Source organism: Camarhynchus parvulus, chromosome 1 (genome assembly GCF_901933205.1).
Source record: "Camarhynchus parvulus chromosome 1, STF_HiC, whole genome shotgun sequence".
Taxonomy (NCBI): Eukaryota; Metazoa; Chordata; class Aves; order Passeriformes; family Thraupidae; genus Camarhynchus; species Camarhynchus parvulus.
In genome coordinates this window covers 92945728-92970309 of record NC_044571.1, presented here as the reverse complement: position 1 = coordinate 92970309, position 24582 = coordinate 92945728, and the positions used below count along the sequence as shown (strand labels likewise).

General features: G+C 47.4%; 1 protein-coding gene across 1 annotated transcript in view; it reads left to right on the top strand.

Moving 5' to 3' along the window:
* The window catches only part of GAP43 (growth associated protein 43), a 58226-nt gene extending 47237 nt beyond the window's left edge, over positions 1-10989 (top strand). The window contains exon 3 of the mRNA XM_030944724.1: positions 5031-10989. Coding sequence (XP_030800584.1) covers positions 5031-5119 — 89 coding nt within the window. The 3' untranslated portion in view covers positions 5120-10989. The remainder of the gene's footprint in view (positions 1-5030) is intronic.
* Positions 10990-24582: the final 13593 nt, after the last annotated feature.

The window sequence follows — 24582 nt, the reverse complement described above, 5'->3', positions numbered from 1 at the left end:
AGGTGCCAGTTGGAGCTGTAGGTATAAAGCCTCTCTTTAACACAGGCCCTTCAGCTGGGAAACACACATCAGCCTCTCCCACCGTGCAGCTCTACCCTTAAACAATTCTGCAGTAATGGCTTAAGGTTTGTCCAGGGCTGCCCAAAAGGTTTCTCAACTTGACTGCACCATCCAGAGAGCTAAATGGAAGTGAGAACAGTGGCAGCTCAGCTTACAGATGCCTATCTCTTTGGCAAAATTATCTTAGGCTATAAGATGATCTGGACTGCAGCAAAGATTGAAATAAAAAGGCAAACTAAAATCTTAGAGCTAGAAGGGTGGGACTGCAGGAGTGGAGTAACCACAAAGAGTGCAAGTGATGACTGGTGTGCATTAAAAGAACTGTAAGGGTGGTCATTGCAAGCACAAACTAGGTTTGTTTTGTTGTTAGTTTGAGGTGATTTTTTTTTTTTGCTTTCTGACCTAGCCATTTTTGCTTTTCCCTTCAAGACTGAATTTGGTTTTGCCCCCCAAGTTGGGTTTTTTTTTGCTTTATATTAAAGCTCCCTCTCCCCTCCTCATTCACTCTCTCATTTTCTGAGTTTGGATCTTTCTTTTTGCTTTGTAGCTGGAGTGCTCTAGAACAAATGTGAATGTCTCCACCTTGGCTTGCTGCAGGTGTAGATATTCCCAGGCTGCAATTTGTCCTAAAGTAGGCATCCAAATAAGACAGGTTAAGAGAGTCTTAGAAATGTCCTATTTATTTCCACTAATTAGGAAGGAAGGAGGGGATGAGAAGATCAGCTGCAGATATCTCTCTGTAGGTATCTGGAGTTAGGTGAGATGTCCATCCACTCTCACTTCAGCTTTCTCATTTCATGGTGTCACCCCGTGCACATTGATGCTGCCCCAGTCCAGGCCCACCTGAAGAAAGAGCTCATTGCTTCCTTCCCTTGCAAGTGGACACAGAGGGCTCTGTGCAGGCAGGAGGAGATCTCACAGTGCTGGCATGTTCAGAAGGGAGGCAGCTTTAGACAGGCGGAAGTTTGGCTACCCAGGATGAAATGCTATTGTTCCTCAAGCAGGGGATGGCCTGAATTGTCAACCACTTTTTTGTCACCTTTGCAACAAAGTACAAAGTGAATGAAAAATGTCCAAACTGTGCAGTTCTGGCTGTATAATGGTATTTGTCCTCTGCAAACCCACAGGTATGATATCCCAGAGTTCAAAAAAATGGAAAATCAGGACTAGTATTAGGTAAAAAGCAGTGTAAGAGATAGCCTCTCTGATGTATGGAATCCCCAGGACAGTTATCTGCTAATGTCCCTGGGGATACCCTGCCCTCCTCTGCTGGGACACTGAAAGCAAGGCTGGAGAAAGCCCAGAAAACAGACTGCAGAAATAGCCTGCATCAAGCAAACTGGTGAGTCAGATAAAATGCCTCACCTTTTCTCATGAATCAGAAGCTGCTGTTAACTGGCCCTGATGTCACTGGGGTTGTGGTGCATTATTGCCCCCATTGTGCAGAGCAAATCTTCTTCTTTTTACTGCTGTGGTTTAGCAGCGCTGCTGCTTGACTTTTTTTTTTTGTGCTAAATTCTTTTTTCTTTCATGGTATTGCCTCTTGCTAGAGTTCATTACTACATAATAACACCGGGTTGCTTCCTTTCCCTCATCCCAAAGATCGATGAAGCGCTGGTAAAGCTGCTAGGAAATAAGACATGGCTTAGCAGGGTGTAGCAGTACATAGAGTCTTTCCCCTTAAAGCTTCAATATCATGCAAGAGAAAAAAGGGAGAGTGATTAATTAATTCTTATTAAGTGATTCAGATAATTCTTATTCAAAATTCTTATTCAAAAAGCTAGAGATTTTGTTTATACTTGGAATATGCAAAGTCCAGCATTTTAGTTGTATGATCCCTCTCTGTTGACTTTTATACATGATGAAGTGACCTTAAATTGTTCCTGCTGCTCCATGATCCTTGTTAGTCCAGTCTATTTCATCCATGGCAGAAATCAGTGCAGTCTCTGGCCTTCTTCAGCAGAGAGTCATCAGCCTGCCACTATCTGCTCCCCAGAGAACATTAATGGGGACAGTGAGGCACCTCTGTGCAGTTCCTTTGCCAGCCAGGGATCTCCAGGCACCATGGGTACTCCCTGGAAATTAGATTTGCCACTGTGGTGAGTTAACAGGGAATAGAACATGGCAGAAAATTGTGTTTCAACTTGCCTGCTTATCCTAAGAGCAAGGACAGCATGGGAACACTGGGAGCTAACCAACATCACTGCCAGCTCCTCCACCTTGAGTGTGAGCAGATTTCCTGTCCATCCTTCCTGGAGTGCTGTCAAGAGTCCACCACTGTTGGAGCTGGACCCCATTTTCAGCTGCTGATTAACCAGAGCATCTGTATTACTTGGTAGCACAGCAGATGAGCAGGACTCCCAGTGTCTGTCTGTCCATCCCTGTGCTTGCTGTGTAATGTGCCTGTCTGTTGTGCTGTCCTGAGCGAGCTGTGAGACTGCTGGCTAAAACCTGTGCATATTTTTTGGTAGGAAGACACAAAAATTTTTAAACACAATGAAAAGCAGTGTCAGACTTGGGCTCCTGAAGCCACGTTCTGTCTCTTTGTTGCTCTTTCACTTATCTTCCATTTATGTAAGAAAACCCCAGAAATTCTGCCTTACTAGAATCTGTAAGAGCCATGTAAGAAATCAGACTTTGCTGCTGGCTAACAATAATCTTTTCACTCAAAGTTAGGAGTAGATGGTTGCACACTGGGATTCTACTCTCGGCTTCGTAATTCAATGTGTCTCCTGCTATGAATGCCTTGAAGAGCAGCATTAAAGGGACTCTCCTCCCTCCCAGTGATCAAGTCATTCAAGAAAATTAAAAAAGTAGGCCAAGCTTTGCCTCCCAATGATACTTGTTATGATTCTATTTTAATCAGTAGCCTATTTTGTCTCTGGTCTGTGGTGGTAGCTGTACCAGATATAGATGGAGTCCTTGAATAGCATCGTGCTTAGCTGCTCTGTATCAAGGGAAAGAAAGTCCACAGATGTTTTTGCAGACAGGGGGTTTGCAGATGCAGAGGCTGAGGCCATGGGGATGTTCCCACAGAAATTTTTCCTTCTGGAAAATCAGCAGTCAGAATTTACTAAGATTAAAAGTATTTGAAGGTCCAGAAGCAGAGCCTTTAATGAAGATGATTCAGAATGGAAAGTTGCACACAACTTAAAGGTGATTCATAAGGAAGTGGTGCTTAGGAACATGTTTAAAACCTAGGCTAAAAGAGCTGAGGGGAGGAGGGAAGTAGGAATGTAGCACCTACTGCCAGTATTGGAAGCAAATACAAGTCTGCCATCTGATGGCATCAAATGAACCAGGCCAAAATCATGAATGGTGTCAGTAAGGAAAGTTTCACGTCCCAATTAGCATTCTCCTGAAACATGGGTATGAGGATGCTACTCCTCATAAACTAAACACTGGCAACTGAACATCCTCATTGTTAGGCTGACAGCACCTAACAATGAGGATGTTCAGTTGTGAATTTTTGTGTGGTATGATTTTTGTGTACACCAAGCAGCTTTGCATCAGACAGGTCCCAGACACAGCTACCCTGTTCTGGAGAAGAAGAGAGTTTAGCCATATGGACATAAGCTGGTGGTGCCAGTCGGCCTCAGGGCCAGGGAGCAGCCCCTGGCTCATTTTATTTATGGGTACAATGTAGTTTCATAGCCCATCAGAGATGCCAGGAACTGTGCAGGGAACCTACAGTGCTCTCTGAATGAGATGGGTACAATATGTCATACCAACGGCATGTGGTCAGTCCCACATCACTCCCTCCTCCTTCAGTGCTTGTTTCTTTTCCCTGTTCTTTGTATCCCAAGTGTTTCTTTCCCCTGTTCTTTATCCCAAGTCTGGATTGCTGCTTGCTTGATCTCTCCATGGGCTCTGTATGTGTGGGACTGGGAGCCAGTGAGGAAAAGGGAGAGATGGCAATGGAGCAGACCAGTCACTACAGTGCACTAAGACCCTTGTGCATTATTCTATCATACATCTCTGGATCCACCACCACCTTGTCCTGTAAAAAGCATCCACACAGTACATGCACTGTTTCTGAAAGAGGCTGGGGACATGTTAGTGTACCCTGGTGAGAGCTAGGCATAGAAACTCCAAGACAATTAAATCTGTCCTGCTGCAATGAAGGAGGCATGGGCTAGATGAACCCAGGAGTGAGATCACTCCAGCTTGAGGGACATTCCGTTCATTTGCCTTGTTCCTATTGGCTGCCTCTGCCTTCTCCTGGGTTCTGATCCTCTGTCTAGTTCATTGGGGGACAGCTCCTAGCAGTAGTTTTAACTTCTCATGTGAATGGTGTGCCAGAACAAGGTGTCTGACTGACAGGCAGAGCAAACTCCCAGTTATACTCAGTGCTTCCCCCCAGGGCAGCTTTGCTTTTGAAAGGAGAGACTAGAAAACTGGAGAGATGTGACAACCTCTGGATAAAGGCTCCCATTCTTGGAGGCTATAGACATTTCTCTAGATCTCTGTTCAGTGTGAGAGAAATCTGAGTTACAGGGTATAAATTTTTTCCCTCTTGGTCTTGCAGGCTTCAGGTGTGTATAGAGTTTGCTCTTTGTGACTCTCTTTAAGTCTCATCTGGGAGTATCCATATTGTAATTGCGGGACAGTGACTGGTACAGTCAGTGGGTTCTGTAAAAGGGTGTGTGATCTAGCTGATAAGCCAGAAGTCCAATCAGTGCCCCTAATGAAATGAACAGTAGTTGTCTGGGGCATCAGCAGTGAGCAAGGCAGCTCCTTCCAGTGGCACATGCTTTCTGGCTGAAGGTGTTTTGTGAGAGCTACATATTTGCCTGCTGGGCTGAACCTTGGCATGTTCTTTTCATGCTGCAGAAATTCCAAGGACTTTGAGACCTGGGTGACTTTGGAGAGAGGGAAGCCTGAAGCCATGCAGTCCATCAGGCTGCGTGCACATGCAGGATGCTCTAGATCATGGCTGACTAACGCTGGACCATCTCTTTCCCCACTAGATGCTGTAGAAGAAACCAAACCTACTGAAAGTGCCCAGCAGGAAGAGGTGAAAGAAGAAGAGAGCAAGGCGGACCAAGAAAATGCCTGAACATTAAGAAATGACTCCCCATTGCCCCTCCCTCCCTCCCCCTATCCTCTATCCTTCCTTCCCACCCCAATCTCAATTTTCCCCCTTCCTGCTCACATCTGTGAGCCTGTGTCTGTCCCTCTCCCATTACCACTTAAACCCTTTTTCTCTCTGTGTGGCAAACATTTAAAAAAAAAAAAGCAGGAAAAATCCCAGTCAAACAGTGTGGCTTAAACATTTCTTTGTTTCTTGGTGTTGTTATGGCAAGTTTTTGGTAATGATGATCCAATCATTTTGGGAAAATTCTTGCACTGTATCAGAGTTCTTTGACCTGGCGCGTGCGTGTGTCTGTCTGCCCACTGCGAGCGCCTCTCTCTCTCTCTCTCTCCTCTCTCTCTTCTCCAAGTGTGTGTGTGTGCAATGTTACGTTCATCTGAGGAGTCCAGACTTACCGAGTGAGTTAAAACAAAAGAGGGGGGAAAAAAAGGTTTTTTTCTTCCTTTTTCAATGTGATGGAATGAACGAAAGAAAAAACAAACAAAAGACCAAACACAACAAACAAATGAACAAAAAAGAATACTAAACCCCAGTTTGTTTTCAGAACTAAAATAACAACTAGAAAATGTGCCAATTAGCGTAATGCTTGGCTCCAGGCTCCTTTTTCAAACTGAACAATAATTATAATAAATGAGAATAATTATCATTAATACCACCGTGTCGCATTTCTATGCTGCCATACATCCTGCTGAACTGTGGTCTTTGGTGGGCCACTTCTTGCGTGGCCCAGCTGTGCTCCTTGGCCACAAGTCAGCGACTGACTGCTCTGCTTGGCACTACTGAGGGGATTCTAAGGGGAGCAGGCTTGGATTTTGAACGAGATGTTTGCACTGACTAACATAAATAATGAAAGTAGCAAGATCAGTTTTAGGAAAGGTCATTGAAAGCATCCCTCTAGGAGACCTCTAGGCCCTGATTTGGGGAACTATGGTGACCTTGGAGGTATGAGCCTGTAGAGGGACCAGCTTTGATTTATGTCCAAAGTCTAACCCCTGCCAAGGGGTGTGCCAAGGGCTGTGAGGGGACAGGGCCCTAGGACCTGAGCTTCTCACCACAGTAGGATGACGCTCATCCCATTGGGCTGAAGTTGAAGTCCTTGAGTAGCATAGTGTGACCCCCCAAAAGTGTTCTGTTTGGCAAAATGAATTGGGCCAATTATTATTCAATATTTACTGAATAAATAGGCACACAGGCAGGACAAGGCCTGGTGGCCTAGGAGCCAGTTGGTGGCACTTTGAGAAATACCTCATTCCTGCTCCTGCTGAACCCAGGGTGTTTCACCCAGCTCTAATGAGGGCCAAGGCTTTCAGCTGTCATTTCTGGCTGTGGGCAGAGCCCTACCTCCTAAATCTCCACCACTGCTTCCCACAGGTTGCGGGGCTGTTCCCTGGTGCCACCTGGCCTGTCCCAGTGGAACACTGACAGACACCAAATCCTGAGCTTGTGCAGCCATCTGGGTCTGCTGCTGTCTTTATGAGCTGTGAGAGAAAACAGTTAAAGTACATTTAGTAATACCTGGGCTTTCATAAAAGCTAATTACTGCTCTTTCACTGCCCTGATTTTTTTAATGTGCTTTCCCAGCAGCTCCTGTATGGCTTCCTGTCCTCATTGGCAATGACAGCCAGAGTACCCTGCAGCATAGCTGTGTGATGCTGCAGGACCAGGATTAAATTGTCCTCACAGCAGGAAGACCAAAAGATGGGAATGCTGACAGCTCCAACATCCTTTGGTGGCTGATGTTTCTTAGAGTGGCAGCCCCATGGCCTTCAGAGGGCTGGCTGGCACTCCTTGTCCTACTCCTTTGTTCTCCATCTCTTTGTTGGAAATAGGGAGAAAAGATGAACAGTGTCTCCTCAGAAATGATCATTTTGAACGTAGACTGCTCGCTGGAAGTGCCATCAAAATATGTCAGGATTCATTTCCATGTGCTTCCTGGCATTCTGTAGAAATAAGAGAGAGAGAGATAGGGAGGGTTTGTTTCTAAAGAGAGGGAAAGAGAGAGTGGGAGATAGATTGGACAAAGATTTTTAAAAACAGGGATTAGAGAGATGAGGGGGGAAAAGATTTTTGAGTGGATAGATGGATGATAGGGAGAGAGAGGGGAGTATAGCTAGAGAAAGAAAGATTAGAGTGCAAAAGATGAGAGAGAGACAGGAAGAAATTAGATAATATGGAGCAATAGATGATTGATAGAGATAGTGAAACGTAGATAGCTAAAGTAGATTAGACAGACTAAATAGGTAGAAAGATGGGCTGACTGACAGATAGGTATTGTGTCATACTTCATAAATGATATATATGCTAATATTCCCATGTCATGATGGGTGGTAAACCCTGAGACACCTTCCAGCCTGACCTCAATTCAGCAAATGTAGCGCAGACATCAGGCAGTGCTTGGACCGTATGTCAGGTCTCACCACCCGGCCCGTGCCTGCCGCGGCAGCAGCGGGGTGTGGATGGTGTTGGGAGGGAGAGCTCTGAGGGACACGGGGCTGAGGCACAGGGAGGAGAGGTGTACAGGATGTTTGCTGTTCGTAGCACACAAGGGGCCCAGCCCAGCGCAGATACTGCAGACACCCCGTGTCTCTAGCACCAAGTTGAGAGAACTGAGGTTCAGCTCTCAGGATTTGTGGGAGAGGTGTTTGGGAGGAGGCAGGAAGGAGGGGCCATGTTTTTTGTTTGGCCTTATCTCCTGTCATGACCATTTTAAAAGGTTTTCTGTCTTGCCTGTTTCTGCAAAGACCATGTGGCTTCCCCGCTCTTCTGATTTCAGACCCCAAAGTTTTCATCTTGCCTCCACTTTGCTATTACTATTTTTAACTTTGTAAGGAAAAGAAAACCACTTCTCATGTCTTCCTGGACACAGGCCTTTCTCCCTCCTCAAAAAATGAAACAACTTTCTCTCCCCAGGGACATTTTACCTTTGTATTTCGCGTGTTGCCTCCCCTTTGGCTGATGGTCAGGGCATCATGCGTGTTTTGTCACCGTTTGTAAGAACACACTTTGCCATGTTGCTTAGAGAACAAAGGGTTGGGTTTTGTGTTTTGGTTTTTTTCCCCCCACAAAGAGAATGGGATATGTGGTTACCAACTGCAAACCTAAATAATTTAAATATTAATTCCTCTCCCTTGGTTCCAGTTTAAAATTACTGGCTGTAACCAAGCACTCCCTGTCTTTATTATTGTACCGTGTCCTGATCCTGCCAGAGAGTCAGGGCAAAGAGAGCGTGAGAGAGAGCACAGAGACAAACCCTGCCTTGAGCAGGCAGTGGTTTAATGTGTCATACACAAGATTTGTATAGGAAGCTGGGCTGTCTTGAGGGTACAGGAAGAGAGCAGAGAAAAGCATTTGGATATCCTTGAGTTGCCTCTTCAGCTAGATTTTCAAAGGCTAAAAGGAAACACTATAAAGGATGCAGCATGGGACGGAAACTGGAAAGAGAACAAGGGTATTTGAGAAATGATTTTTCTAGCAAGACATCAAGTCAGCTGAAAGCAGAAGAGGCAGGAGGTCCCAGAAGTAAAGAATGGGGCAAAGAGTCATCAGCAGAGTACTTGAAGCTTTTCTACTACTCCTGCCGTAACAACCTACAGGAATTCCCCAGGGAGTACGTATCTATTTCTCTCTCCCTGGAGAGGATATAGGTTTGCCTGGAGGTGCCTGTGGTTGTTATTTTGTGTAAGAAAAGGGCAGGACATGTCAGAGTGACTCACACTGGGAATATGGTGCCTGACCTCACCATGCAGTGCTGTGGAAATTCAGAGTCCTAGAGGGGCTTTTTCCATGTCCCTGTTGTAAGATACGCTAGTGACCCACAGCTATCCTGAATGCTCCTAACAGCTGTAGCTCTTGACATTTCACTACTACATTTCACTACACTAAGCTTTGAAAAAGTGAAAAAAATTCCAACATAAACTCCCCACTAATGCAGTAGATTGTAAGCATGAATTTGGTCTGCTTTGCAATGCTTGTGCCATTCTGACTGCCTGCACTGATAGCAGATGAAACCCCACAACCCTTGCAATAGTTGCATCAGCCAAGGAGCTTTTCCGTGAGCCACATTCCAAAGGGAGGGGAAGGGCATCCTGCTGAGATCCCTTCAGACCCAGTGTTTTCCAATCCTAAACCCTAATGCAGCCCCATGAGAGGCTTTAGCCAGAAGGAACTTACTTGTGGTGACCACATAAATAGCATTGCTTGGGAAACATGTTACTCTAGATGAAAGAAATAGGATGACTGATGGAGAGGAATTTAGAAAAAAAGGAAAGAAGAAAAAAAGGAAGAGGGAATTCATACCAAACTCCCCACAATAATTATTTCTTTTTTCCTATGGTCTCCAAACAGCAAACTAGCACTTGTGAGTTTTCATACTGAAGGTCTGCTGTTTGTCATAGGTGTCTTAGGAAGGAAATGGAGTGGCTGTGGTTTGCAGAGGTGGAGGGAAGGGTTTGAATGAATGTTTTTGTGGTTCCTCTTGGCTAAGAAGTCTGCATGGTGGTCACCTGCAGCTCAGTGGCACCACAGGTGACATTGGGGGTCCTCTTCCAGGCCTGTGCTCAGATTCCCTGCTTTTCTGCATTGCCACATTAGCACTTTCACTGGATATTTAGAGCACCTCAGGACTGGTTCTCCTCTCGCTCACACTGGGGTAACTCAGGAGTCGCTCCACTGGAAGCAGTGGTGTTAATCTGGTGTGAAAATAATGCGAGAGGAGGATTCAACTCCTCGGGGGGGGGATTTTCCAGGTCCCCGAGGGGGAAAAAAAATCAATGGGAGTTACATGTTTAACTGCCACTTGTGCCTGTGAAAGTCTGCCCCTTATCTACCTATATGTATATAGGGTACAGTTTTCAGAATAACCTAAGTGACATGGGCACTTGAGAGCACACATTTCACTGGCTTTCAAAGAGATGAAAGTTCCTAAGGCCCAGATGCTGAAGGATGTCCAAACTCCTCTCTGCAGCGAATTTGGCGGTCTCAGGCCTGAAATTCTCCAGTCATTTCCCAAAATGGAACTGAAGATCACGAGTCATTTAGGTGGTCCTGAAAGCGCTACCCTCTATCCATTTTTCAGGGTGTTGATCTCAGGTCATGTGTGAGCCTGCATTCTTACCTACAATGCTTTATTACTACATTCTTCTGTTGAGCAATACTTGGAAGAAGAGGTGAAGGTCGAGATTTGCAGAACAGGCTAGTGACCCCAGTGGCTCACATCTGGAGTGCCCAACTTGAGAGACACCTCACTGGGGTCCAAGCCACAGGTCCCCTGTATGCTCTGAACATCAAGATTCATGTATTACACACCCAGAACCACTGGTCACTTCTAAAAAAACAGAAATCCCAGCCTGAGACCTAGACTACTCTCACAAAAGAAAATCCCAGGTGAACTGTTCACCTGATAGCTTGGTTTTTCTGCTCATGCCTGTTCCCAATAAATAAAACAAATCCCTGTGCATCACCTAAGCCCTATTTTGAGGAGTTCCACTGGCATACAGCTGAAGTAACACAGTAATAAATCAGGGCCTGAAGAAGGTGGCTACAGCCTAGAGAGTATCAAGAACTGTGACGTGTCTGGAAGCTAAAAAGAGCAGAACTTGACAATTAGAGCGGCCCATTTCCGATGCTCTTGTGTGAGGATCTGGAAAGAGTCTCTCACTCATTGTACTTGTGCATTATGAATGTGTCCATCTGCAGAGATCTAATGTACACATATGTCCTGAATATTGTCCTAAGGTTGCAAGCTTCAAAAATGAGCAGAAAACATTCCCGAGATGTGAGAATAATACAGATGTCTGTATTTGAAAAATTGGTTCAAATAAAGTCTCTCACTTATAGATTTGTGTAGTTGTGTGCAATTATTTGCTCCTGGAACAGAAATTTCTCCCTTGTGTAGGACTTTGATTTTTTAGAAAAAAATCTCATTTTATTCTTCCTTGACCTTCTCAGTCAAGTCCTACTACTGTGGAAAAAATGCTTTCTACTTATTCTGTCTGGGTAAAAAGCTATGTTACAATGAAATGGTGAAGTAAAAGGCCATACAGGCCAGCATGCTTTTATTGTGCTTAATATCCCTTGAGGTAGAATATCTAACTGGCCTGATGGATGATGTGGTCGCCAAAGTCCTGGGTTTTTATATAACATGACACAGACATCCCCATGGTTGCTCTGACCCGAGAAAGGCCTGTAGCTGTCTGGGCATTGCCTGGAAACTGCCTGGAAAAGGCTAAACTGAGAAACGCTGTGCTTGGGCGCCACAAAGCTGTAAAACGTCCATGGCAGTATCTGGGCCTGGCATGTTGTGAGTCAGGGAATCTGCTTGGATGTAGAAATGGGAAAGGGTGTTACCAACCAGTAATGGTTGGACCTCTGGGGATCATCCAGTCCAGCCCCTCTACCAGGGGTCACCTAGAGCAGGTGGCACAGAAGCCAGAATATCCTCAGATGGAGAGCCACAACCTCCCTGGGCAGCTGTTCCAGTGCTTTGCCACCCTCAATGGAAAGAAGTTAGGCAACTTTGTGCAAGCCTATCTAAAGATGTCAAATTCCTCATTGGATTTAAATCTTCAGTAGCTCACTGGAAAACACCAGAAGTTTTTGAGACAGAAATATATATTTCAGCAGCCACCAGTTATTTCTCTCAGTATCAAGTTTGTGCCAAATGAAATTATATAAGAACAGAGTAGGAATTGCTGCCTGGGCTGTGCTAGGCTTCTGACTTAATCCTGAGCTGTATCTGACAGCAGCTCAAGAGCAGAGCTGAAATCAAGCATTTTTGTCACATCTATTCATCCCAGGAAGCTTTACAACCACTGTTTAGAAATCACTTGCAACTCATCTATGAAATACAGCAGCTGGCTTAGCAAGGGCCCAGAAAATTCCTGATGAGGCTCCAAGGAGCTGCCTGGGAAACAGAGCAGACCTCAGCACCTCACATGGGTTCTGGACAAAGTGCCAATTTACAAATGACACAATTAGATGTCTGTATTCTTGTATATAATCATCAGTTGCCTCATGGCTTCTCCAAAAAAGGCGTGGACTACATCTTGTGTGCAAACAAATATTAAGCATTCAAAATCAAGTGGTTTCAATTAGCCACATCACTAGATTGCAAGGATCAGCCCTGGCAGATTGGCTTTGCTTCTGTGGGGCAAAACACCTCTAAAAGGACACTCAAGGACCTCTCTCCAAGTAAATGGTTGTCTTGAGGTAGCAAGGCTGCCTTGCACTCTTTTATCTGCTGCACAGCGGGGTGGGGGGGTGGGGGGTCAGGAGCTGAACAGTTGGCCCAGGGCATGTGTGTCAGCTGAATGTAAAATTCAGCCTCATATAAATCTCCACCTGAGACTTTCTAACAAGGCACACAAAGTTCGCCCTGCAAGATTTCCAGTCATATTCATGCCACTGCAAGAAGAAATAATCTTTCTGCCTGAATTGTAGAAAAGGGGCCCATGACTCACCTTGGGTGCTCAACCTCCTCCAATTGCCCAGGTGAACTCCCTTTGGATACCTTGCCACATCCATGGACTACAACAGCAAACTCCCTCCAGTTTCTGAATGAGCAAAGTGTTTCCCATTCCTTTGGTGTTCCCCTGGCTTAGCCCACTCCAGGCTGGGGGAGACCTCCTTTCCTTGGGGATATTGCAACAGGAACTTCAGGTTTTCCTGGTTTTTGACAATGCCAACAGCTTCAAAGCACACTTGCCACCTTTATTGCTCTAGTGAGGTCGCAGGCAAAAGACCATTGTTTCTCATAGAATCACTCAGATTTCTAAGTCTGCTTTCCTTTACCCAGCAGGGGATATGAAGCCCTCTGTAATGGACATTTACAGTTTCCCAATCTGCAACACTTTGTCCCTTTTAAACAGTATACAGAGCTGGCATCAAGTCTGAATAGGGCTACTCCCTTGGTGAAGATGAGCAGAAAAAGCAAAAGGAAATGATGCACTTCTGTACCTAAGATCACTTCTGTTTATTAAAAATGAAATTACTTTTCTCCATGAAAGGCCACTTTTATATATTAAAGAGGAAATACTTTTCCTCTAGCTTGGCATGAAACTGTGAACATTAATAATAAGAGAAGCAAGGAAGTGAAAGCCCATTTGTCTCAGAGGAACAGCACTGTGGCTGAGAGGCAGGGTTTGCAGAGAGGTGGTAGCTTGTACCAGACAGACTGGGGTACTTGGGTTTCTGCAAATGCATCAGCCCACAGCCCAACATACAAGCTGCATATAGCTAGAAAGGCACTGCTTAATTTAATTATGGTAGTTGATTAAGCAAGTTATGAGTAAAATGTAATTAGCATTTCAGGAGCAATGGGTGGATGCTAAACCAAGAGAGAGAGAAGCTTCATTATCTGTGGTGGGACAGAGGAAGGGTGGTACAGGTCATCAGTGGCTGCATAACGAGGAAGAGTTAATTGAGATGAACTGAAAACTGCTGGTGAGACCTCTCTCTGCTGAGCCCATAATTATGTATTTCTTACCTTGAGAGAGTCATCTCCTGAAGGGTTTTGTGGCCATCCTTAGGACCCCGAGCCAGAGAGGGAAAAACAGTTTCTCTCGCTGGAGGTGAGGTCTAATGGAGAGGGTTCCATTTCCCCCTCTACACTGGGTGTCCCCATCCTTGGCCATTTATCTGTGTACAGACTGTGGCTTAAATTTCAGTGAAGCCTCATTCAACACCTGTCTGTGCAGCAGCTCATTGTTTAAGTGAGGAGATGATTTCACTGTGGCTGCTGTGGTGCAAAGGCTCCTTCCTTGTGTTTGCCCAGGTCCTGAATCTCTCCTTCTTGGGTCTCTTTCCTTCTGAGGCAGACCTGAGTGATTTAGGAAAAACAGAGTGAAAGCTAAGAAACTGCCACAGGTCCTGGTGGCCTAAGGGGTGCTGGTGTCTAACAGCAGAGACACCTTGAGCTTTTGGATGGGGAAGACCAATGTTCCTGGAGAAGATATCTCTGAGGGGCAGTTCTGTGAGTGATGACAGGCCACCTTCTTTAGCAGTCACTCAAAGACCAGAAGACAATTCCTGTTTGAATGGCAGCACCCAGCAAAAGGATGAGCAGTTCCTGCATGCTGTCACTTTGGCTTCCTTGACTCCACTGCTTCACAGCAGCAAAGAGAGAGAAGACCTACAGCTGTGGGTTGTCTCCTGCAGGCTCTTCTCCCTGCATGACAGCCAAGCCTGGTGCCAGACCCTCCACAGGGCACGTTTGGCAGTCAGGGCTGGGAGAACAGGGTGCAATGCAGGGTGCATGGTCTGGGAAGGCCTCACATGCTGACTGGTCTCTAGACAAAAGCCAAAGGGCAATCACCAGCCCAGGGAAGGGTCCTGCTTGCCCCAGGGCTCGGGCTGTGGGGAGGGCTGGCTCTGCCTGGCTGTGCCCCGGGGTTGCTGGCACGCGCTGCTTGCGGCCCTCGCTGGTGCACAGGCCATTAATAAGGACTTTCCAGCCTGTCACTTCCACGCTGAATCCTTTGAAAGCCGCGCTCCTCTGGGCCCATTAGAGGGAGGAACTGTCTCTGCTGAAACATATGGGGCTGTCAGGCTCTGTCTGTTGCTCTGAAAGCTGCCGCTGCTCTCGCTGTTTGCTGCTGGGGGGGCAGCAGCTGCTGGAGGAGGCTGTGATGAGGATGGGGACTTGGGAAGGGGCTGGGGCAAGATAGCAGGAGAGCTGGGAAGGATGCTGGAAATGCTGGGAAGATAAACAGTGTGCTGATAGCTGGTGGGCTGCTGTAGGACATTGGGATGCTGGGCAGCTCAGGGGGGTGCCTAATGCTACGAGTGTGATGGGGGAAGAGGACAACTGGCTGGTAAATATTGGGGGGCTATGTAGGGGCAGGCTGAGGCAGCAGGAGACACAGCTGATAGCAGAGATGTTTGACTTGTCTGGGAAGGGAGAGGATGGCAGCAGTGTTGGGTGACTCTATGGGGACGCTGCAAAAGGGAGGCTTTGGGAAGCATGATGCGGTCACACGGCGCTGGAGCTTCTCATTAAGCAGCACACCCGCCCCCCAGCTCCATTTGCAGAAACTGAACAGGATTTAATGGAGTCCCTTGACTTTTTCCTCTGAAATATTCATAGGTTTTAGCAGTCCATTTCATGCTCACCTCCTTCTCCATTAACAAGCATCGAAGAGGGACTGGGTGGAAAGTAGGCTGCTCTGGAGCCAGGGAGACAGAAAAAGGGACCTGTGCTTCTGCCCAGGGACTGCTGAGAAGCAATCCACTCCTGGGCTGCTCCATGGCCTCTCACTAGGCCTGCAAAATGACTGGAAATGAGCCCTGGGCAGCATGCACAGGGAGGTGATTAATACAGTGGGAAAGGAAGGAAACCAATTAAGCAGAGCGCTGTCTGGAGCTGCTGCCCCCACCCTGTCACACAGATACACCCACGTCTGCCTCCCTGCCTGTCTTCATAATGTGCAAGGCCAAGAGCTCTGTAAGAATGGCACAGGCTGACAAAAATGCCTGGAGGCAATTAGTTCCCTCCTCACCTCAGCACTAATGCTGTGCTAGGATACAGGGAAAGTCCAGAGTTTCCAGGAGACAGCACAGAAGCCCAGAAGCTGGATTGTGGATGCCCCATGCAGTCTGCAGTACTTGGCACAGCAAGGATCCTGCTGGGAAGTTTGGAGAAAGGGTGTAATAAATAGCGCAATTGTACTCCTTATGGTGTATGAAATGTCCCAAATGATCGGGGCAGGTGGGATCTCAGAGCATTTTCCAGACCTGTTAGGTACTAAACCAGGGCTCTGACAGTCTATCTATATGCCCTCACCAAAGTCTGCAGCCAAGTATCTCTAGGATTCTAGAGAAAAGTGTCCTTGCTTATGGCAGTGGGGGTTGGAACCAGATCTTTAAGGTGCCTTCCATCCCAAAACATCCTATGATTCTATGATTTTGGGCGTGGGGACAGGTGTAACTCTCACAACTTTGCTTCAGAGTCAAACTTTTTTTTGCAGCAGTCACAGTCCTAAACCATGCAGTTTAAAGTCCTAAGAAAATTTTTATCAAGGACTCCATGGACAACAGTAGAACCTGGATAGTGCTCTAGGAAAACAGAGTGGTCCTCTACTGGTGCTATCCCTGCAAAAAGTACAAGAGATGCTCAACAATGGTCTTCCAAGTTCCCTTGGCTTCTCTGTGCATTATTGCTTTGATGAACAAAAAGAGCAAAATCTGCATCCTAATGAGCTGTTCACTCTCGCTGACAGAGACAGAAGGCAAGATTATAAATGTACCATTTCCTGTGGTTCCTCCCCGCTGGATTAAAACCAAAACAATGTCACAGATGCAACAGCACCTATTTATTCTTGCTCTCAAAACACTCACTAGTCAGGCTGCTTCCCCTTCCCTCCCATACACCCATACAGACCCTGCTCGCGTGTGTCCTGGGAATCAGATGTTTATGCAAGTATTTGCAGGATGTTCCACATCTCCCTGAAATTATAATCAGCGTGCCCAGAATCAGCTTAATTACAAAGCATTCAGCAAACGCCCACAGGCTCTTCCAGGGCAGCTCCACGCAGCATCCCCATGAATGAGCTGCACGTTTCTCCTCCACTGCCACACACGGCTCCTGATCAAGAGCTCAGGCCCTCACATCTGAGCTGCTGGGTTGTCCGGTTACTTATTTGTTTCCAAGAGTGAAGAGAGACACTTGTAAAGCAGCAGCAGGGCATGAGCAGATGCTGAGGGTGTCTCAGGGTGAGACTTGGCTCCCTCTGATTTTTTGCAGCAGTCTCTCCATGCAGGATAGAGATGTGAATGATCCCAGTGGTAACCAGGCCAGATCAGAGATTTAAAACATGCCAGGTCCATAGTGGATTAACTCTCTCTGTAGAAAAGACAAAATCAAGTACCAAAAACTGTGGAACTAGGAAGTTTTGCCATCCATGGGTTGCAGCCTGGCACATCTGGATACTCAGCAGATAGGCATTTCCTAAAGAAATGAAGGACTGCTTGGCTTAGGTGAGACAGTCAGAAAACACACTGCTGAGGTAAGAAAAGAAAGCACTTTCTAAGTCAGAAAAAAGAAAGCGCTTTCTGAGTGCACTTCCTGTAAGAAAGAGCACAATTCATGGCTCTTCTAAACTTTTCTGAAGAATCTCCTGGACTGAGGCTATGGGCATCTACAAGGATCATGGCCACGTCTTCGCTTTTAGTCAGTGCACTTTCTATCAGCCCCACAGCAAACAATCCCACATGTAACCTCTCAGGTGATTTCACAGAGGTGCTAAGCACAGACAGAAGAAAGATTCAGGCTTCTCCTCATCACTCTGTAGTTACCATCTGTGAGTCTGACAAGGTTTGGACTCTTCAGACAACTGTAGCTGACTTCATTTCCTTCCCTGTGGCACTGCACTAGCAAAACCCACATGATGATCCTATCACATTGTTGTACACACTGGAAGCATTTAGGGCTATTAAGGTCACACTTCAATGTGACATTAATAATTTACTGCCTTTTTGTGGAGCTTGGGGACCACAGACTCCAGAACCAGGGAACCCTTTTCTATCTCTGCTGTGCTTGTCATCACATGGTAAGAAATTTCCATTTAAAATACAAATCCTGGTGTCAGAGAGGCATCATCAAACCAGCATTTTGATCTGAAGCAAGGGGGGAGTTCACAAACACAGGTTCAATTCTCCACTGAGGCATGTTTGCACAAGGAGATGTGGCTTTTCTTCTCTGTTCATAAAGGAAAATTTTAACAGTTTTGCCCAATCTTCCACATCCCAATTCATTAGCTATTCAAGACCCTGTGTATGTTAGGCCTTTGCTCACACAGGCACTTGGCTGTTGGTTGCCATCATAAGAAAATAAGATGCTCCAGCAGCATTTGGGTGCCTGCTGGCCAGCTCTAGCTATTCAGGTTTGGTGTTAGTAGTGCCAGGACCTAAGGACTGTTTCAGGTCGCTGGTGATGTCCCCAGAGCTCAGAAGTCTGCCAGCCTGGGCATCACAGCATTCCTATCACCCTGCACCCTGGAGCTGTCAGTGCCCTTATCAGTGTTATCTGCACGACCCCTGGAGCACCGTAGGAAGGATAATTATGACAACAGAGGGCTGTGAAGGCTTAGACCCTCCAGACATTTTGTGGCACCTTCCTCCTGGCTGGGCAGCAGGGCTCTGCTGCTTGCCCAGGGCCGTGGGAAGAGGCTGTGACAGAACACACAACTGAGCTAATCTCGCAGGATTTCGGGCAGATCAGATCAGTGACTGCTCTGCCCTGAAGTATTTATTCTGCAGGGAAGGGGATGGGAATAGCACATACCTTTAAGCCTTGTTAAAAATACACACCATGAAGGCAGCTCTCCTCTCGGGCTAAAACCGTCTCCAGGGACGATCTCTGGGGAATGCCTGTGTAAGCAGAACTCCCACCAGGGAAGAGGTTTCTCAGGGAGCGTGTCTGTAGGTGAGCGCTCCGCTGAGAGGAATGCCGGGGGATAGCACGTTCCTGCACGGTGTGCTGCCTGCCCCTGCCTTTCCCTAAATAGCGCATCCTGTCCCTGCTGCTCGGAATACGCTTGTCACAGAAAACTCTGCACATGTACGGTAGGACTTGCTTTACGTTCATCCCCAGCCAGCTCGTAAGATCAAATTTTAAACTAGAAACGCTTTTTGAGCTCACTCAGCTGCTTGTCAGTAGCTGCTCTGTGCCAGCTGAGCTGTGCCCAGAGCCTTGGCACTGCCCAGGGGCACAGCCAGTCACCCCTTACGCTTCTGTTAATGTCCAGGTTTAAATGCCACTGCCATTCCACCGGCAATGCAGTGACACAGTCACCTGCACTGGGCGGCCTTTGCCACCTGGTGACACACTAGCTGGTCTAACAGGAAAGGAAAATGAGGATTTTAGGCGGCCTTGACAGAAGGAAGGCAAAGCACTGCTGAATCAGTGACTGGGAGTGCACGCCTTGCTCCCTGCTGGGGAACAGGGGAGTCAAGGGCAGCAGCAGGTTCTGGGGATGGGGCAGCCAGACAGCCCTGCAGACTGCATGGCAGCCACAGCAAAGCATCCCTGCACTGCTCAGCTCAGCTCAGCCCTGCTTTCTGCTGCCACTGAGACTGCTGGAGGGGAAAATTCGATTTGCCTTTTGTTCAGGCAGCCTCGTGGAAAGCCTCGCTCAGCGGCTGGGGGAGAAGCAGAACCCGCTCACGGTGCCTGCACTCGGGTATCGGCTCAGTTGAGAGGGACCCCAAGGGCTGAGCCTCCTCCTCTCACAGCAGGCTCTGGGAGCTCCCTGTGTCCCTGCCACAGAGACATCAGCCTCCCTCAACAGCTATGCTGCTCTGCTTGTGGTGGAGAGAGCCATGAAGGATGGCAGGGATCCCTGGGACCTGTGCTTTGCTAAATGAGGCTCAGGACCCATGGTGCATGTGTGTACTCACTTGGCTGACTGCGGATGCCTCCCAGATATGCCCTGCCCTTGTCCCATTTTCATCCCACCAGAGAATATCCTGGCACATCCTGACAACAGGCAGCTAAAGAAGGGGGCAGGGTGTCCTCCTCCTTTCCTCACATTACCCATACTCTGTTCTGGCTGGTCCCCTCAAAGGCAGCTCCTGTAACATGCTCTCTCTGAAAGGCACTGATGCTGGACCAGCATTTAAATTTATGTTCCCATAAAATGTTTTTTCCATACAACATTTTTTTCATAAGCCATGGGACAGATTGGAATCTGACATGTTCAGCTGTTGCTGGATGAAGGGAAGAGCAGAAGTGACAGGAAATTTTTAGGAGAACTATATTAAACTCTGTGCAGGATTTTGATTTAGTAGTAACAGTAAAATGAAATTTCAGCTGATATTCCATTATCCTGTTTGCAGTGCACTCTAATATCATCTCCATTCATAAAGCAGTTCAGCTCCTGTCCTTTTGTGTTGATCTATTTGTTTTGCTCTAGAGCAGTTTCCAACACACAATGAATTTGCCTTCCTGCATACTTATGCACACAGGAAAGGGACAACACCTTTCCAGGCTGCCAGCCTTGTATTTGTATGTTGCATCCTGAGAATGGATCTTCCCAACAACGCATTTCATATGGGTGACCCTCTGCAAATGTCTTTGTGAACATTTGGCCAGATGTATTTCTTCCCCATCTTGCAGACAAGTGGAGTGCGCTGTGAGCAGACAGGCAACGAAAAGAGAGAAAACACAAAAATCTGGGCTAGGAAAAGGGGGGAGCTGAGGAGGCAAACACATTTTCTGTTTCCACCTGACCACGTCCCAGTGACCCATTACAAGTGCGTGACTTGCCTGGTTTTGCAGAAATCACGGTATGCAGCCTCACCAGAGAGTTGCAACACCTCTCCCACTAAGCCTGGCTTGAACTGGAAATCTTTTGTTCTTTCTGGCTCTGCCCTCACTCACAGGAGTCAGGCTGTACAGCTGGCACCCAGGCAGCAGTGAGGCATCTGTGGGTACAAAAGCAGAGGTGCCATGTTCTCTTCACACTCATTCCTGAAAATTTCATCCCTTCCGTTTGGAATTTATAATAATGGGCCTCATTTTTTACTGATATTTTCTTCGGAACTCTGCAAGGTGAATGCAAAGCGCTATCAAATCCCAAAGGTGTCATTTTACTCCTACTTTCTGGTGGCATTATAGATAAATCACCCTTCAGAGTGGGTTCAGCCCTATTTGTCTCCCTTATCCACACCCTTCCTCTCAGATACTGAAACGCCTCAGCCTCCTTCCCTGTCTCCCAGCTCCTGCAAGACGTGCAGCTGCTGGCAGGCAGCCTCTCTCTACACCAGCTTTAAGTTACTAAGCAGCCGAGATAAAAGGTTCCCACCTTCATAAATAATCAATGTGGCCCAAATGGCTTGTGCTTGCTCGACAAACTCATGCATGAGAAACAGAAAGGGAAGAGACAAACACTAACCCAGCAAGGAAAATAACCACACCTCATGCCATTAAAGGTGGAAAGGAGGTTCGGAAAACAGAGAAGCAAGAGGACAAGAGTAGAGAAGAAGGGAGCTGAGCATCTGTCAAACACTTCTTTTGTCTTTATTTGCAAAGTATCTGGAGGCTGGTTTTGATTTAGGTAATTTACTCATTAAAAGGAAGTTACTAGAGCAGCCTGGTACCTGCCAGTCACTGGGTGAGACTCTGGCACTGCCCATGCCTCTGATAGGTTGGCCCATGGTGATTTGCTGGCATTGGAGGGATGTGGATGTGCAGCCAGCATCAGAGGGACCAGTGAGCCCAGCACCAGGGTCCCACTGCAAACACAGGGTGTGCACAGATCAGTGACAGCCCAGACAGCCTTTCTCAAGGGCTGCCGTACAAAGGGCAGCTCAGCTATTTTGGGCTGCCCTGCAAATTAAATTTCTGAGGTAAGATTGCCATTTTAGAACAGAGGGACTTCAAGTTTCCATTGTAGATGTCACTCCTGTCCTTTGCCTCTGTGGCACATATCAAACACAGAGGCCCATCATTATGTGACACGGGTGAATCCCTTCTGTTTGGTGGGTTCTGTGTCTGAGAACTCTGTCACAGGAGAGGAGCTCACCTGCCAGCCCAGCAGGCTCACTGGTGTCGGTACATCAGTGCTGATTTTCACCACATGGGTGCATGGTCCTAAAGAAGGTGTCTGTGCTGAGAATCAAAATTGCACAGTAACGACAGAGACCTTTTCACATGACAGTGATGATGGTAAGCACAAATAGTGTCCCTGTGCTCTTCCTCTTAGAGTGATCCACAGACATTGGTAATGTGCATATAGGGCAAAAATCCCCAAACATTTGTGCCTGGTTCCCCATTGAGTAACCTCTCACTCCAAGCTGGTGCCAAACTTGCAAAGTGAGGCTTAGTCCAGGGCAATGAGTCAAGTCTGGCACAGTTAGCTCAGAAGGTGTCAATAAGGACTTTAGGCAGGTATGAGTCTACCTCTGGTATGAATCCCTACTGTTTGTAAGCACTGGACAGAAACTGCTGCCACAGTGAGAGTCCCAGGCTGTAGACTTCCCACTCCCTAAATTACTGCACTGCTTTGACTGAAGGCAGACCCTGGCCTGGCTGTCAGGCCTTGTTCCTTGTTCACAGGTGACCCTGGAGTCGGTACCAGATGCAGAAGGAGGCACGGGGCAGTGCGTGGGCTCCCTCCTCATGACATGCACTCCTTCCCATCCTTGACAAGTTTTTGTCTCTTAGGGAAAGAGGATACAAGACCACCAAACAGCCACACGTCACAGACACAAAGCAAAAGAATGCAATGGCATTGCCAGTGCTTTGGAGATGAACAGAGTTCAGCAATTCATTTATTTAAATTGCTCAACTGACTGAGGAAGGGGCCTGTTGCCTCTGGTATACAAGCAAAAACCACCTCACACAGCCATTCTCCTTGTGTCCCAAGCCAAACCTCCCTGACCTTAGCTGTGATCAGACCATCCCAGTTTCTCTGGCTGCTGTGTGAAGCTGAACACAACAGATTTTGGCTACCAGAGCAGTGATGAGTTCCTCCTCCTGTTCACCTTCAATGCAGTTAAAAACTGCTGCAGACACAAATTTTAAAATGTGGGAGGGAAGATAGCATCAAAGCAAATTCACACTCCTGTTCTGGATAACTGTTTTTGCAGCTCTAGTATTTATATAAGATCAGGGGAGACCACTAAAAGGGCATGAAGGGAGAGCTCCCAGAGTACGGACAGTGAGCAAGGGAGTGGGTGACAACACGGGACTCCTTGGGAGATAAAGAGATAAAGTTTCATTGCTATGGAATCAATCTTCTGAGCTTCTCTTTGCAATTTTGTCTCATTTGGTGCCTCTTGAAATGAGTTTCCATTTGTCTGTCTGGTGCTAATTTTCCCTCATTTGCCACATCAAACCCATCATTAGAAGCACAAAGTGCCTCCAGTGCCTTTTTTCCCCCTTTCTTCAGTCATTCTCCTTAATAGCTCTTGGTTTGTTAATTCAGCTATCACTCAGTGGCAATCAGATGCTGTTAGTCTGGTCTAGCTGCCTCTGGATGCCCCATCCCTCCTGTTCCCAAGGACACATTGCTGCCCGGGGTAGTTGCCTGGGGCAGGCGCTAAGGAGGTGCTTTAGAGCACTTGCGAACTTTTATCTGCAAGTGTTACAGCCCCTTGCAAGAGATGTTTGATATCTTCCTATATTTCCATTTCAATTAGTAATGGGGGTAACAAGTAGAAGAGGAAGGGTTTGGACAGCATTGAAAATGTCCTCTGAGCTTCTGGAGGTCTCTGCCCTCAAGCTGATTGAGGTTTGCTTGGAGTCAGGAGCTGGCTCCCAGCTGCCGGCTCACCTCAGCCTGCTCTGGGGATCCGTCTCTGCAGCCAGCAGCACAAATCCTCACGTCTTTTGCACAACGCCTGGTCCTCGAGCACTCCAAGATGTGCATCTCCCCAGGGAGATGCCCCACTCTATCATCCTCAAGCAGACAAGCGCCCCAGACCATGCTTGCAGAGCCCGCTCCGTGCCAGATCACTTGGCAGTGACAGGCCTGGCTGGGCTCTGGTGCACGATCTGCCCCTCAGAGAGCACACACTGCGCCTTGTGCTGGGCACCAGGACTGTGGCAGCTGCAGCCCCATCCCGCAGCGTGGGAGGCTTGCCCTGATGCTGTTCAGCAGCTCTGCTGTGCCAGCAGCTGCCCCAGGAAAGCCTTGCAGAAGAGCCCAGCACCACCAGCAGCAAGAGCAGGTTGTCCAAGAGTGTGGCCCTGTGCTCATTCCCGCTACGTGCTGCGGCTGGGAATGGCAGCAGCGCTCCTGCTCTGCCACACAGTGAGAGGGACAGCAGGGCCTGTCACCAGCAGCTGCCTCCAGCAATGAAGCTCTGCACATCTTCATGCTGTGCCGCAGGGAAGAGCTTTGATCAGAGGCAGGAAGGTGTGTGAGGCTCTGTGGTGGGAGGAATTTCAGGCTGAGTAAAGTATTGTCCATGGAAAGATGTGGAGAGCCCGTCCTTCCCTTCACTACACAGATGACCAACACACAAGCACAGGCGCTGGGAAGGGGCTTGTCTTGGCTCTGTTATGCAAACTGGTAAAGTCAGCAGCCAGTGAGACATCTGGGAGAGGTTTTACATGGCTGGAAGTTCCCAGGCCACTCTACAATGGGTGATGGACCCACAGGCAGGCAAGGCAGCCTTCATTTGAGCAGGCTTCCCAAACCACATTGCAAAGAGGATGCACAGTCTTAGCTCAAGCTTGCCAGAGGCTCACGTGTGCTCTGGATGACTGCTCAGTGCCTGTTTCCCACAACTTGTGCCATCTGAAGCCACATCCAGAGAACAATATATTCCCTACAGGAATACAGGGCCAGGACTGGGAGCCAAGTGCATTGTGAGGGACTGAAGCTCTGCTGGATTCCTACACTTGTGTCAAGTGCCTTGTGCATACTCACTGACCCTCTGTCTGTGTGGCATCTTCGAGAGGTTCAGATCCACAAGTGATTTCTCCA